At 40.3% G+C, this 14,232-nt stretch overlaps 1 protein-coding gene across 1 annotated transcript in view; it reads right to left on the bottom strand.

Annotated features, from left to right (window-relative positions):
* The window catches only part of LOC134359034 (inactive carboxypeptidase-like protein X2), a 231,333-nt gene extending 218,167 nt beyond the window's left edge, over positions 1-13,166 (bottom strand). The window contains exons 1-2 of the mRNA XM_063071868.1: positions 12,456-13,166; positions 11,745-11,846 (exon numbers count right to left, since the gene is read on the bottom strand). Coding sequence (XP_062927938.1) covers positions 11,745-11,846; positions 12,456-12,702 — 349 coding nt within the window. The 5' untranslated portion in view covers positions 12,703-13,166. The remainder of the gene's footprint in view (positions 1-11,744; positions 11,847-12,455) is intronic.
* Positions 13,167-14,232: the final 1,066 nt, after the last annotated feature.

The raw sequence follows: 14,232 nt of genomic DNA, 5'->3' as shown, positions 1-14,232 counted from the left end.
ATTTTAGGAACAGCTTCTTCCCTTCTGCCATCAGATTTCTAATAAGATATTGAACCCATTTACAATGCCTCACTATTTTATTTTCCACTTTTGCTTTCTTCGTGCGCTACAGATTTAATTTAATTATATATATATTCTGGTTAATTGGGCCATCAGTTAATTGAGGCAGCTGTTTTCTTAAAGAACAAAAACTAAATCAAAAAAATAGCCTGGCTTCGCTTTGTTTATTTGGGCCAGTATGTCCTTTAATTGGGGCAGTGGGGCAGGAGACTGTTGCCACTCAATTTCTAACTAGCGTCAGTCACATGCACTTGTGTGGCCGTTAGACAGTGCACCGTGCTTCGAGCGATCAGTTTTCAAATAATATCACTTGTGTGTATTTGTGTTTAAAAAGCGGTGATTTTTCACAGTGATAGCAGACGAGAATTAAGCACTAAGACAATTCAGGGCTGTTTTGCTCACTGCAGTTTCAAGCACTCAGGCTTAGAGATGCCAGAAACGGCCAGGAGTGAAAATCAAATGATTTCACTCCTTGAACAAGTTAGGAATTATGAAGGTATCAATTTTCATCTTGAACATTACAATGAAAATGGAGGATGCAATGGTCGACAACATTGTATATGAAGGCAGTCCGTTATCGGCACAAGATGTCTGTGATGACTTTGTTCATTAAAAGCCAATCAAAAGAACATGGCAAGTGAATTCCTCCATCAATAACTATTAGAAACTAATACACAGCTTTATAATACTGTGGAAGTATTGATAGTGTTCTAATTTGTTCTGTATTTCATTATTACTCCATTAAATGATAGCTGTCATTTTTATACCTTTTAACTATTTCCATGGAATTTCAACTAATTGAGGCAGCCACTTAATTAAACCAAAGTGTACTGTGTCCCAGTTAACCAGAATCCACCGTATTCCTTATTGTAACCTATAAATTTTTTATTATTATATATTGCATTGCATTGCACTGCTGCCGCAAAACAACATGAATACTACCTGGCAACACACACAAAATGGAAAAGAGTAAACAGTCAATGTTTCAAACTGAGACCCTTCTTTAGATTAGATTAGATTATGAGGACACTCAGTCCTCATTTATTGTCATTTAGAAATGCATGCATTAAAAAATGATACAATGTTCCTCCAGAATAATATCACAAGAAACACAGGACAAACCAAGACTAAAATTGACAAAACCATATAATTATAACATATAGTTACAACAGCGCAAAGCAATACAGTAATTTGATAAAGAGCAGACCATGGACACTGTAAGAAAAAGTCTCAAAGTCCCGATAACCTCATCATCTCACGCAGACGGTAGAAGGGAGAAACTCTCCCTGCTATGAACCTCCAAGCGCCGCAAACTTGCCGACGCAGCACCATTGGAAGCACCCGACTGCAGCGGACTCTGAGTCCGTCCGAAAACTTCAAGCCTCCGACCAGCCCTTCGACACAGCCTCTCCAAGCACCATCCTCTGCTGAGCGCTTCGACCCCACCCCAGCGGCCGAGCAACAAGCAAAGCCGAGGACTCGGGGCCTTCCCCTCCGGAGATTTCGAACCACACAGTAGCAGCAGCAGCGAAGCAGGCATGTCAGAAGTTTCACCAGATGTTCCTCCATGCTCTCACATCTGCCTCCATCAAAACAGGATTGTGCACGGCACCCTACTTGACAGATAACAGACATCACCACCGGAGTGGCCGCTGCGAGCTGCATCACGCCACCATCTTCTCCTCTCATCTGTCATCCATTGATGCTGCCTGACCTGCTAATTTCCTCCATTACTTTGTATTTGTTGTTTGGATTTCCAGTATCTGCAGAATTTCTCATGTTTATGAACACAATCTGATTATTTTTGCTTTTTGCACTACTTATGTAATTTATATATATTTTAAGTTATAGATTTTTTATGTATTGTACTGTACTGCCACCGCAACACAAATTTCACGACATATGCCAGTGATATTAAACCTGATTCTGATTCTGAATTTATAGCAGCATTAATTCATCAGCTGAGGAAAATATCAGGGGATAATCTGGAGTTGAGTTCCTTCCCGGCATTTTATTAGACTTATTGATTATGGAAATAATGTTGAGGGACACATGGCTACTCCCTCCTACCCACATCCTTCTGTGCAATTGCTTCTGGTGAGTCTGTCCTACATGTCAGACAGGACATACCCCGGGCAGATGTTGCAGGCTTTTGGCATGTTATCTGTAAGTTATGATTTTGTGCGTAAAACATGCTGCTGTCTAATCTGTGGAACAGTTCTACTAACTTAGACATGAGTTTCAATGAGTAGAACTTTGTAAGCACGGCCTGTTGTCGTTTTAATATGTACAAATCATTGCATAGATCAATGCTAGTTGATTTGTCCAGTTCCATTGTTTTTCTGTTTAAATGTTACGTTATTGTGTAGCAAAGGTGTATGGGGTGGGTGGTTAGGTCCTGACTAAATATCTGGAAATACCAATAGCAATTATATAGCTTCTACCACCCAAGACAAGTCTGCCTTCACGTAGGGCTTAGATGCAGATGAAGAGGATATCAACAAGTTCTATGAAGATCTCGACAGTGCTTATGAGCAATGTAAATCTCAGGATATAAAACTAGTCATGGGAGATCTTAACACCAAAGTTGGACACCGAAGTGTGTCAGAAACTACCAAGTGATCACCAATACTTGGTATAAAAACCATCCACGTAGATTGCGTACTTAGATTAGCCCTGGAGATAGAACAAGGAATCAAATAGATTTCATTACCATCAATAAATGCTTTAGAATTAATATCACAAATTCTAAAGCCTACCCAGGAGCAAACTGTGGTTCAGATCACCATCCAGTAATAGCTACCATTAAACCAAAATTAAAGAAACTGAAACATGGAAAAATGAGAAAGAAGTATTTGTTGGCAGAACATAAAAAAGATAACATACTTAAGCAACAATTCAAGACAGCTGTAGAAGAACACCTCAATGTAAACGTAACAACACCTATTTGGGACAGATTTAAATATGCTATACAGCAATCAGCAGAGAGATAATCCCAGTACAAGAAATCCAACACACCAGCTAGGGGTGGGTAACCCAGGAAATTCTAGATCTGATGGAACAAAGAAGGTTAGTGAAGAATAACGAAGTACAATACAGAGAGCCGGACAGACAGACCAGACAATTGTGCAATATTGCAAAGGAAGAGTGGCTGAATCAAAGATGCAATGAAGTAGAAGGCCATATTAACAATAGCAAAGAAATGCACAAGAAAATTAAGGAATTTACTGGAATTAAGAAAACCTCCTCTACAGGATGCATAAAATCAGCAGATGGATCCATACTAACAGATCCAGATAAAGTATGTGAGAGGTGGATTCAGTATATAGAGCAGCTGTTTGAGGATAATAGAGGGGAACCCCCAGATATTAAATACCCTGATTCTGGCCCTCCTGTTACCAAAGAAGAAATAACTAAAACAATGAAAAGTATGAAAAGTAGTAAAGCCATTGGACCTGATGAAATTTCAGTGGAAGTGATACAAGCCCTAGAAGATCTGGGCATAGATATTCTTTTTGAATTGTTTAATGGCATATATAAGTCTGGTGTATTGCCTGACGATCTCTTGAAATCAGTATTTATAACTCTGCCAAAAATCCCTGGAAATATTGACTGCGAAAATTAAAGAACAATCAGACTTATGAGTCACATAATAAAGATTTTGTTGAGAATTGTTGAGTCGAATTAAAAACAAGTTAAGGCCAGAAACTTCTAAACTACAATATGGATTTATTAGGATAGAGGAACTAGGAACGCAATTTTCATACTACGAATGCTTTCAGAAAGGGCAATTGAATATCAAAATGATGTCTTTTTATGTTTTATTGATTTCCCTAAAGCATTCGACAAAGTGCAACATGAAAAATTATTTCAAATTCTCGCTAAACTAAACATTGATGGAAGGGACCAACAACTGCTTCAAAATTTATATTGGAAACAAACAACGGTGGGTAAAAATTGATGATAATATAAGCAGTTGGACTAAAATTCAAAGAGGAGTTAGACAGGGATGCGTTGCCTCACCGGAATTATTTAATATCTATAGTGAAATGATTCTCAGAGAAATAGAAGACCTAGATGGGATAAAAATTGGAGGTGTTAACATCAACAATGTAAGATATGCAGACGATACCACCCTAATAGCAAGTGCTGCAGAAGACCTACAAATCCTCCTAGACAAAGTAGTACAAACAAGTGCAGATTTTAGTCTAACTGTCAACTGTAAAAAAACCAAATGTATGGTAATATCAAAACAGCAGGATACTCCCAACTGCCAATTGTACATCGGTAACCAAGAGATTGAACAAAAGACCAGCTTTAATTACCTTGGTAGCTTTATATCACAAGACGCTAGAATTAAAGTAGAAATAAAAAGAAAAATTGCCATTGCCAAAACCAACTTCCAAAAAATGAAACCCATTTTTACCAACAGATACATTTCTATGACAACAAGGCTTAGGCTACTAAAACGTTACATCTGGTCAATCTTGCTGTACGCTTCTGAAACACAGACTGTAACACCAGAATTTCAAAGAAACTTGAAGCAACAGAAATGTGGTTTCTTAGAAGAATGCTGAAAATATCATATAGAGATAGGGTAACTTAATGAGACAGTACTCCAACGTCCCCATACAAAAAGATCTTTAATGAGAACATTAAATTACAGGAAACTTAAATTCCTGGGACATGTCATCAGAAAGGGAGAAATAGAATGCCTTACACGGCCGTATGCCTGGGAAACACGGAAGAGGAAGGCAAAGAAGAAAATATATGGACACTGTGAAAGAACTAACAGATCTAAGTGTGCGAGACATCATTGACGCTGCATGGGATCATTCAATGTGGAAAGCCATGATCACCCAAGCGTGTAACGCACAAGGCACATGAAGAAGAAGATTGTGTAACAGGCTGGTTTGGTGCTTTATTGGCCATTCAACCACATTGTTGTTGCACTGAAGACACAGATGATCCAAATTATTTTAGGGTACCACACTTTATACCCTGAAGGGCATTAGTGAACCAATTGGGTTCTCTGAACAGTCTGATAGTCTCATGGTTACTGTTACTAAGGCCAGATTTTCTAAATTGTTATATTATTTAATTAACTGAATTTAAATTACACAACTGGCATGAAATGTGAAATCACACTCCTAATTATTAAAGCAGGCCTTTTGGATTAATGATGTGCTAATGTAACCAACCCTCTAATAAGATTAAGTATTGGCCCTATCAGCCTATGTTGCATGCAGTAAATTAATTAATAAAATATAAGATGGGGAACTTTATATAATTAACTTTCAAGCACTTTCGTTTTTGTTCACCCCGACAGAAGTTCTGATAACAGTAGAAGATATATTTGACTTAAATTTAACTCCAGCATCTTCTCCTAAATGTTAACTCTTAACTGCCCTCTGAAGAGAGTATTGATAGTTTTAATTTTTTCAAACCAAGGTTCAAAGGAAAGACCCAATACCTCCTGTCAACTGGGGTTTGGGAAACAGCTTTTCTAGTAACAGCCATATCCCGAGACTGGATTTTTAGTTTTGCATTGATTGTGAAGATCTGTGATGAGCAATTAAATGAAAAATATTAACGTTTAGTCAGTGATGTTGAATGCATACCAAATGATTTATATGTCAATATGAAAGTGCATTTTTTTAAATGATTCAAATCCAAAATCAACTCAGTAGTAAAATGGGACTCTGCTAAAAAAATAACATTTTTTAACCACAAAAGTTACAAAGGGTTTCAGTTAATGCATGCACATTCACATCTCCACACGTAGTCACACAGCCGTACTCATTATGATCTTCATTCAGCTCAAGACCACAAGTCTTACTTGCACAGCACAACTCTAAGCCCTGCTTTCTGTGCCAGCAGTTAATATTTATCATGGAAAAGTCCCAAAGAAACACGTTAACAGCTTGCCATCAGAGCCTGGTGAAATAGATGGGCCACAATTTGAGAAGAAGTGTAGTCAGCTCTGCATTAACCGCCAATATTTTCCTCTGTAGATGCCAACTAGTATGGAATTTCCAAGAAGATTTAGTAGCTGCCCTTAAGCGATCCACGGAAACTGATTACTGTCATTTCTCATTGGCCATCATGCGCAAGGGCATCTCACCACTGACCATGAACTTGGAGAGCACGAGTCATTCAAAACAACTCACCTTTTCAATCTACCTGGCACTAACTGGGACAACAAATATTTAAAAAGTAAGGTGTTAAACAAAATGTCACCAATTTTAATATTTACATCAGCAATATTTGCCCATTCCAAATCCTACATTGCTTCCAGATCTTGTCATTTACCTAAGAGAACATACCTACATAGATAACCCCGACTAACACCAGAATTAAATCACGAGGAACAGTGGTAAAGTGAGGACGGAGCTTAATCATCATCATCATTATGTGCCGTGGCAAATGACATGGGTGGTTATGGTCTTTTTGACCATGATTGTTCTTGTCAAATTTTCTACAGAAGTGGTTTGCCATTGCCTTCTTCTAGGCATTATCCTTACAAGACGGGTGATCCCAGCCATTATCAATACTCTTCAGAGTTTGTCTGCCTGGTGTCAGTTGCCACATAACCAGGATATGTGATATGCACCAATTGCTCATCCACCTGATCTCATGGCTTCACATGACTCTGATCGGGGGCTAAGCAGGTGCTACACCTTGCCTAAGGGTAACCTGCAGGCCAGCAGAGAGAAGCAGCACCTTACACTTCCTTTGGTAGAGATGTATCTCCACCCGCCACCCAAAGGAGGTTTATACCAGAATTAATTAGGATAGTTGAATTTTGAAGTTCAGAATGGAGACATGAAAGTACCATACTTTGTTTTGTTTCCATTATCATCTCACCAGACCAAGAAATTTATCATCACATATGTGAAAACAAAACTTGCCAATAAACTACTCAGACAAATGCAACGTGATTGCAAACAACAGGAATTCTGCAGATGCTGGAAATTCAAGCAACACACATCAAAGTTGCTGGTGAACACAGGAGGCCAGGCAGCATCTCTAGGAAGTGGTGCAGTCGATGTTTCAGGCTGAGACCCTTCGTCAGGACTAACTGAAGGAAGAGTTAGTAAGAGGTTTGAAAGTGGGAGGGGGAGGGGGAGATCCAAAATGATAGGAGAAGACAGGAGGGGGAGGGATGAAGCCAAGAGCTGGACAGGTGATTGGCAAAGGGGATATGAGAGGATCATGGGACAGGAGGCCCAGGGCGAAAGACAAGGAGGGGGGACCCAGAGGATGGGCAAGGGGTATAGTCAGAGGGACAGAGGGAGAAAAAGGAGAGTGAGAGAAAGAATGTGTGTATAAAAGTAAATACCGGATGGGATACGAGGGGGAGGTGGGGCATTAGCGGTCCAAAATGATAGGAGAAGACAGGAGGGGGAGGGATGGAGCCAAGAGCTGGACAACCCCACCTCCCCCCATACCCCATCCGTTATTTATTTTCTCACTCTCCTTTTTTTTCTCCCTCTGTCCCTCTGACTATACCCCTTGCCCATCCTCTGGGTCCCCCCCCCTTGTCTTTCGCCCTGGGCCTCCTGTCCCGTGATCCTCTCATATCCCCTTTGCCAATCACTTGCCCAGCTCTTGGCTCCATCCCTCCCCCTCCTGTCTTCTCCTATCATTCTGGATCTCCCCCTCCCCTTCCCACTTTCAAATCTCTTACTAGCTCTTCCTTCAGTTAGTCCTGACGAAGGGTCTCGGCCCGAAACGTCGACTGTACCTCTTCCTAGAGATGCTGCCTGGCCTGCTGCGTTCACCAGCAGCTTTGATGGGTGTTGCAATGTGATTGCATTTCTTCACTCAAAATGCTTACCAAAACCTTGGGCTCTTCCCAATAGCAGGCTGCCTGGCTCAAAGCTTTTACTGGTTCAAAAACCACTGAGCCATAGCTTTACCCAATATGGAAAGCTGCTGCATTTTCCATGCCATTGAATCACAAATGGTAAAAACTTGAGGTCAATGTGCAAAAATCACTTCTTCTATCCACAATGTGGAACACTGGAACTAAGCTAACTTAATTTCACATAAATTAGCTGTATCACAAATTAGGCAATTGTAACCAGCATTCCCTCTAATTTTACTTAAAGCTGTGTGGATCAATCTTTGTTCTGAGCAGGAAATTTTTATGGGGCTTGAAAACTGTGTGGCACTTTATATTTTTCTTTTGTAATATGCATACAATGAAAATTTAGAATGAAGATTGAAAAAAATCACATTTTTTCAACTTTATTTATTAATTGAAGGGTATAATGAAATAAGCTGCCAAAAACAATCATGGTTAAGACAGATAGAAAATTATGATCGCCCACATCATATGACATATCACTTAATGATGATGTGATGATGAATGAAATAAGTACAACAATGAAAATCTTTCATATTTTGTAAATTTTTTCTCATTTGTCTTTACTCCAGCTGCATGGCAACGAAGGCTATGTGTGTGGGAGCATTTCAGTTACTGCATGGCTACACGTCCACTCGACTTAGAGGAAACAGTGATGATAATTGTTAAAAAGTAATCCCATGAGCAATGAGAACTTGAATAGTGAAAACCATAGGGAATGTATTCTTCATCTTGAGCAGCCAAGTTCCTAATACTGGCACTGCATATAGTGTTACAATATTCTGTTCATATGCATGATAGAAATAGGTTGTTTCCAGGTAACGCTCAATCAAAGTAAAACTTGCACTGATGCACTTAATAATTAATAATTTTGAGATTCTTCTCATGAACATTTTGGTCAAATTCTAGTCAGCCACAAAAATTGTTTCCAACCTTTGCAAATTTCAGGTAAAATGAGCGACAAAGAATTTTATTATGAAGCTGACAATTTTTTCAGTGTACAGCAGGCTCAAGGCTTGGACAGTTGTTTTAAATTCACTATTATAACTTTATTAAGTTAAACAATGCTGCGGTTTAAGGCCATATGCCAGCTCCACTCTCACCAAGCAAACACATAATCAAGAAATTCTGCACATTGGCATCTACAAATAAACTAACTTCAGTAAACAGCTGATAGAACAATTGGTTCCTTTTCGACAATAAACAACTTAAGAGGTTGTCTAGAGGTGAAATATCCGCATGGACATTTTTGCTAAGTTTGCTGAAACTGGGTTTAATTACACTTCTGATAATGTAAAGCCAAAGTTATTTATTTGCTTCTGTGAGATGAACCAACAATGCTGGTACACATCATAGCAAATTTCAATCATGAATTTACTGCATTGCTTTCCTTCATTTAAAACCAAAACTGATCACATAAAAAATTGCACCGTACAATTAATGATTATATATGCAACATGGCAAAATAATTAAGGATCTGCAGTAGAAAGAATACTTCTGTTCTGTTATTTACTTATTGATTGATTGAGATACATCGTGTAGCATCCAGCCCCGCAAGCCACAACACCCAGCAATTGCCCAATTTTTTATCACTACCCTAATTATGGGACAACTTTACAATGACTAATTTAAAAAAAGCACCTATGTCTTTGGACTGTAGGAGGAACATACAAACTCCTTTACACCAACAGTGGGAATTGAACCCAGGTCACCTATAATGTGTTGTGCTATTCACTATGCTACCAGGCCATTGGGCACAGTTTCTTCAGTGATCCACCTGAATTTACCACCAGTTCAGATTGTCAATGAGCAACACACACAAAATGCTGGAGTAGACCAGCAGGTCAAACAGCATCTTTGAAGAGGAATACAGTCGATGTTTCGGGCTGACACCCTTCATCAGGGCTGGAAAGGACAGGGAAAGAAGCCAGAATAAGAAGTGGGGGGGGGGGGGAAAGAAGTTAAAGCTGGCAGGTGTCAGATGAAGCCAGGGGAAGGTGGGTAGGTGATAAAGTGAGAAGTTGGGAGGTGAAAGCTGGAAAGGGCTGAAGAAGACGGAATCTGATAGGAAAGTGGAGCAGACCATGGGAGAGAGGGAAGGAGGAAGGGCATCTGCATAATTTCTTGTGCTTAAGCTTGTCGATGAGCTCTTCCTGAACATATGCCAGTGTGTAGGGAGTCCCACCAGAACAATATCATCTTACAGAGATGTCTCAGCACTCCAGCTGGGGAATCTGTCCTCTGTACTTGCTCCAGATTAAGTTGGCACAAGTACAGTGGTCTCATAATCACAAGTGGGAAAAATATGTTGCAGAGAAGTAGAAGATCATTTTCTTTATTTTAATTAAAAATTATCTAAATATTTTACTGTTTAGTGTGTGTCTGGTTTAGTTATTTTACTTTTAATTTTGTCATTATAGAACTGTAACATATTTAAAATATTGTCTTTACAAATCTAAAGTGATCTTGTATATTTGCAAATGTCAAAATCATTCACTACGATACAATTACAATGACAGCCCTGACAGCTGAGGAGCCTGGGGACAGGACTTCCCGGCTGTCAAAACTATTTTGTCAGAGTGGCCGGCTACTTGCACAGGAAGAGGCATTGTACTGCAGTGGGCCTGGTAGCCATCCGCACATGGCATGTTGGAACTCTGTCGAATAAACAGCATAGGCCAGGGGCGGGCATTCAGTGATCAACTGCCACAAAAGTGCTTCCTACTCTATTTTGGTGCATTGAAAATCTATATGCTGCGTACCACTTTAATGATGGCAAACACTTAAATCATCCGGTAACCTAGTAGTATCACATACAGTAATAAAGTCGGGAAGTCTATTTCACAGAAAATATACACAGTGTTGGCACGTGGCCAAGTGGTTAAGGCATTCGTCTAGTGATTTGAGAGTCGCTAGTTCAAACCTTGGCTGAGTCAGCGTGTGTGGGTCCTTAAGCAAGGCATCTAACCACATATTGCTCTGCAACCACACCGTTGCCATGCTGTATGGGTACTAATGCCCTTCCCTTGGACAACATCGGTGGCGTGGAGAGGGGAGACTTGCAGCATGGGCAACTGCTGGTCTTCCATACAACTTTGCCCAGGCCTGCACCCTGGAAACCTTCCAAGGCACAAATCCATGGTCTCCTGAGACTAACGGATGCCTATATAACATACAGTATGAGATCTGAGGTATCTACCTCAGTAGTTAGTACAATGCTTTAGAGCACAGGTGACCCCAGTTCAAATCCTGCCACTGTCTGTAAGGAGTCTGTACATTCTCCATGTAGCAAACTGTGTTTCCTCCCACAGTCCAAACAAATACCATCGGTGGATAATTGGTCATTGTAAAGAGTCCTGTGATTAGGGTAGCATTAAACTGGGGGATTGCTGGGCGGCGCGGCTCCAAGGGCGGAAGGGCCTCTTCCACGCACCATTTCATTAAATAATTCCCTTTCTGCCCAAGTAGCCAGTGCAGGATCTGCGATCTTACACCGGCACGAATCAAACATTTATTAATTCCAAGTTCTTCCTCAGTGTAGACTATAAGTTGCTGCAAATACTCAATTGAAATGAGACTAGAACAAATTAATAAATATTCAAAATACTGCTTTGGGAAGTGAATAGAAAGATTCTTTGCAAATTCTTCCTGAGCGTTGACGGATAATTTGCTGCGCATGCTCAGTGGAAATGAGACCGGACAAACTAATAAATATTCAAAACTCTGCTTTGGGAAGTGGATAGAAATTAAGAAATTTCTTCCATTGGTAAAGTTGCTGGCTAAGAGAGTGTAATATTCAAGACTTCGTACTTACTCTCAATCTTTTTTCCCGACACCTTGTAGTTTTCCTGACTGCTGTTTGGTGTTTTGCCGTTAGACTTTTTCTCTTTCACAGTTTTTTTATTTCCATTTTTAACTGGAAAATGAAGACAGTAAATGAATGATAAAACATTAAATGGCAATTTTCAAAGTTACTATAGTTTTAGGGGATAGTTTAACCGCGCGAATTCAACACCTTGCATAGTGTTCGAACATTCCAATAAAAAATTCACACGACCTCTCCCTCCAAATTTACTAATCCAAATGACCGTGTGAAAGCCTTCAAGAACTACACTATATTTCAGCTAAGATGCACTAGAGTTTTTTCCGCTGTATGAATACAAATATCTACTTGTCTTGAGCGCAGTAAACAGAGAAACTTGTTTTTATATCCTATATTTTGGTTTTATTGCCCTGTACACTAAATGAACCGAACAGAAACACTTGGAAACTTCGATAAAGCCATCGGCATTGTTTACAAAACTTTTTCCCCCCATACGTTGAACGGGTTCTGCACGTGGTTTTATATCATGACTAAATCACTCACATTTACTTTCTAATGTTCACATGAAAATTCTCAAATACTGCATTGCAGTTCTAAAATTTGAGCATTCTTAATCACATATTGTACTGAATGTATGTAGTCACTAAACCATAATGTTCAGGAATCGAACCCGTTGTATTTGTGTTAGGAGCCGCCCCTTACCTAACGCCACTGCAGGTTTCTCTTTTCCTTTCTTCACCCTTCCCTTGGGCTTAGGGTGTCTTCCCACGGGAACCTCCGGGATTCCACGCTCCTCGGGGCGGTACAGTCGTTCCCGGGAAAGGATCTCTTGCAGGTAATAATCATGGTCCTCCACGGGGTTCCCACAGGTAACATCCGAGAAGGTTACTAACCCCCAGGAGCAAATCCCCAGAACTGCGACGCAATAGCCACTGGTCAGAGGGAACATTGTTTGTAGCAGGGGGCAACCCACTCACCACCGACTCCACCGAAACAAACGTGGGCAAGCACAATCCTCCGGCAGCCTACCGATCCCCTCCTGCTCATTTACTTTCACAAACTTTCCATGCCGGGCGATACGCAGAACTTGGACTTAGTAGCTCCATGTGACTTGACGCAACCAGCAGAGAGTTTCGGCTGGGTATTGGCAGGTGACTTCAACAGTGGGATCTCAGAGCTTTGCGGAGAGCTGCACAGTTTCCGTGAAAACACAGTAATCAGAACCATATCTGTTTACGCAGTACCAGAACGCATATTGCCTTAGAAGAGGTTTGGCAGCCGGCACCACCTCTTCATCTTCTCAAACCTCCGATAAAACAATTTGCTTTGTTGGTCCATGTGTGCGTTTCATAAGGCTGATAAAACATCTTTTGTTTTTAATTTAGTGCGATCCTTGCCAACGTGGCTCCTAAAAGTATCAAATCCAGAAACAAGCGCGAGAAAAAAAAGAATGGGCGCAATTAAAATTTGAAAAAAAAAGATATCTCACTTTCAGGGCAGTTTTGCGCGATTTTTTTCAGAGGTAGCGGCAGTTTCAAACCGAGATTCCTGCAGCACCCGCACCCAGCGGCTTCCGAAACTGTGGCCTGAGAGGGAACGCGAATTGTTCAGATTGACTCAGCTCGCACGAATGTAGAGACAGCGAGCGAAGGGGGTGAGTGTTCGCTGATCGGTGGGAGTTGTAGGGAGCTAGAACACCCTCGCACTTTCTCTCTGCGACAGATAAACTGAGGGCAGGTTTAAACGTAGCGAGTGCGGCGCTGCCCTGTAAAACACACATTGTCACACAAAAACAATTATTTGAAATAGGAAGGGTGGTCTCAATACTGCATATCTGAACTATCTTTTGAATTGGATTTTCTATTCTGCGCATATTCACAAAGTGCCCAGTTGACGAAATCGATTTTGCTTTCGAAATGGTAGATCGGCGGTGTATACAAAGTTACTATTTTATATATCTTGCAGTTAACATTTGGAAAGCAGCAGTCTCCAGAGATTAATTTCCTCACCATCTTTTTCTGGAACAGCTTTTGCTCATGAAATGGATCCTGCTCTAAGGGTGTACTGTATCTAATTGTGATATTAATTACGGTCACATTGTGGGATGTGGCCAGATAATTGTTCAGACTCTGGGCTTACTATCCAGAAGCCTGTCCTAATTACCCTGAGGCAAAAATTCAAATTCCTCGCTGACAACTGAGAAATCAGTTAATTAAATGAATCTGAAATACATTTCAAAAATTAATAGTGGTGAACATGTATCTCCAGATTACCATAAAAGATAAAGTTTTCTACCTGAAAAGTCTCTTTATTTTTCTTTCCACAGATGCAGCCGGAACAGTTAAGTATTTCCAGCTTTTTCTCTTTTTTTAGTTCGGCCTTACAGCATCTACATTTTTTTCAAATTGCAGTGAACCCACATTCGGTTCACTCATGCGATGTTGAGCTTTAGTTCTCTGGCTTTTCTTTCCAGTTTGTC

The sequence above is a fragment of the Mobula hypostoma genome, chromosome 19 (genome assembly GCF_963921235.1).
Source record: "Mobula hypostoma chromosome 19, sMobHyp1.1, whole genome shotgun sequence".
NCBI classification, from domain to species: Eukaryota; Metazoa; Chordata; class Chondrichthyes; order Myliobatiformes; family Myliobatidae; genus Mobula; species Mobula hypostoma.
Note: the sequence above shows the minus strand (reverse complement) of the source record. Positions and strands in the feature narration are given on the sequence as shown.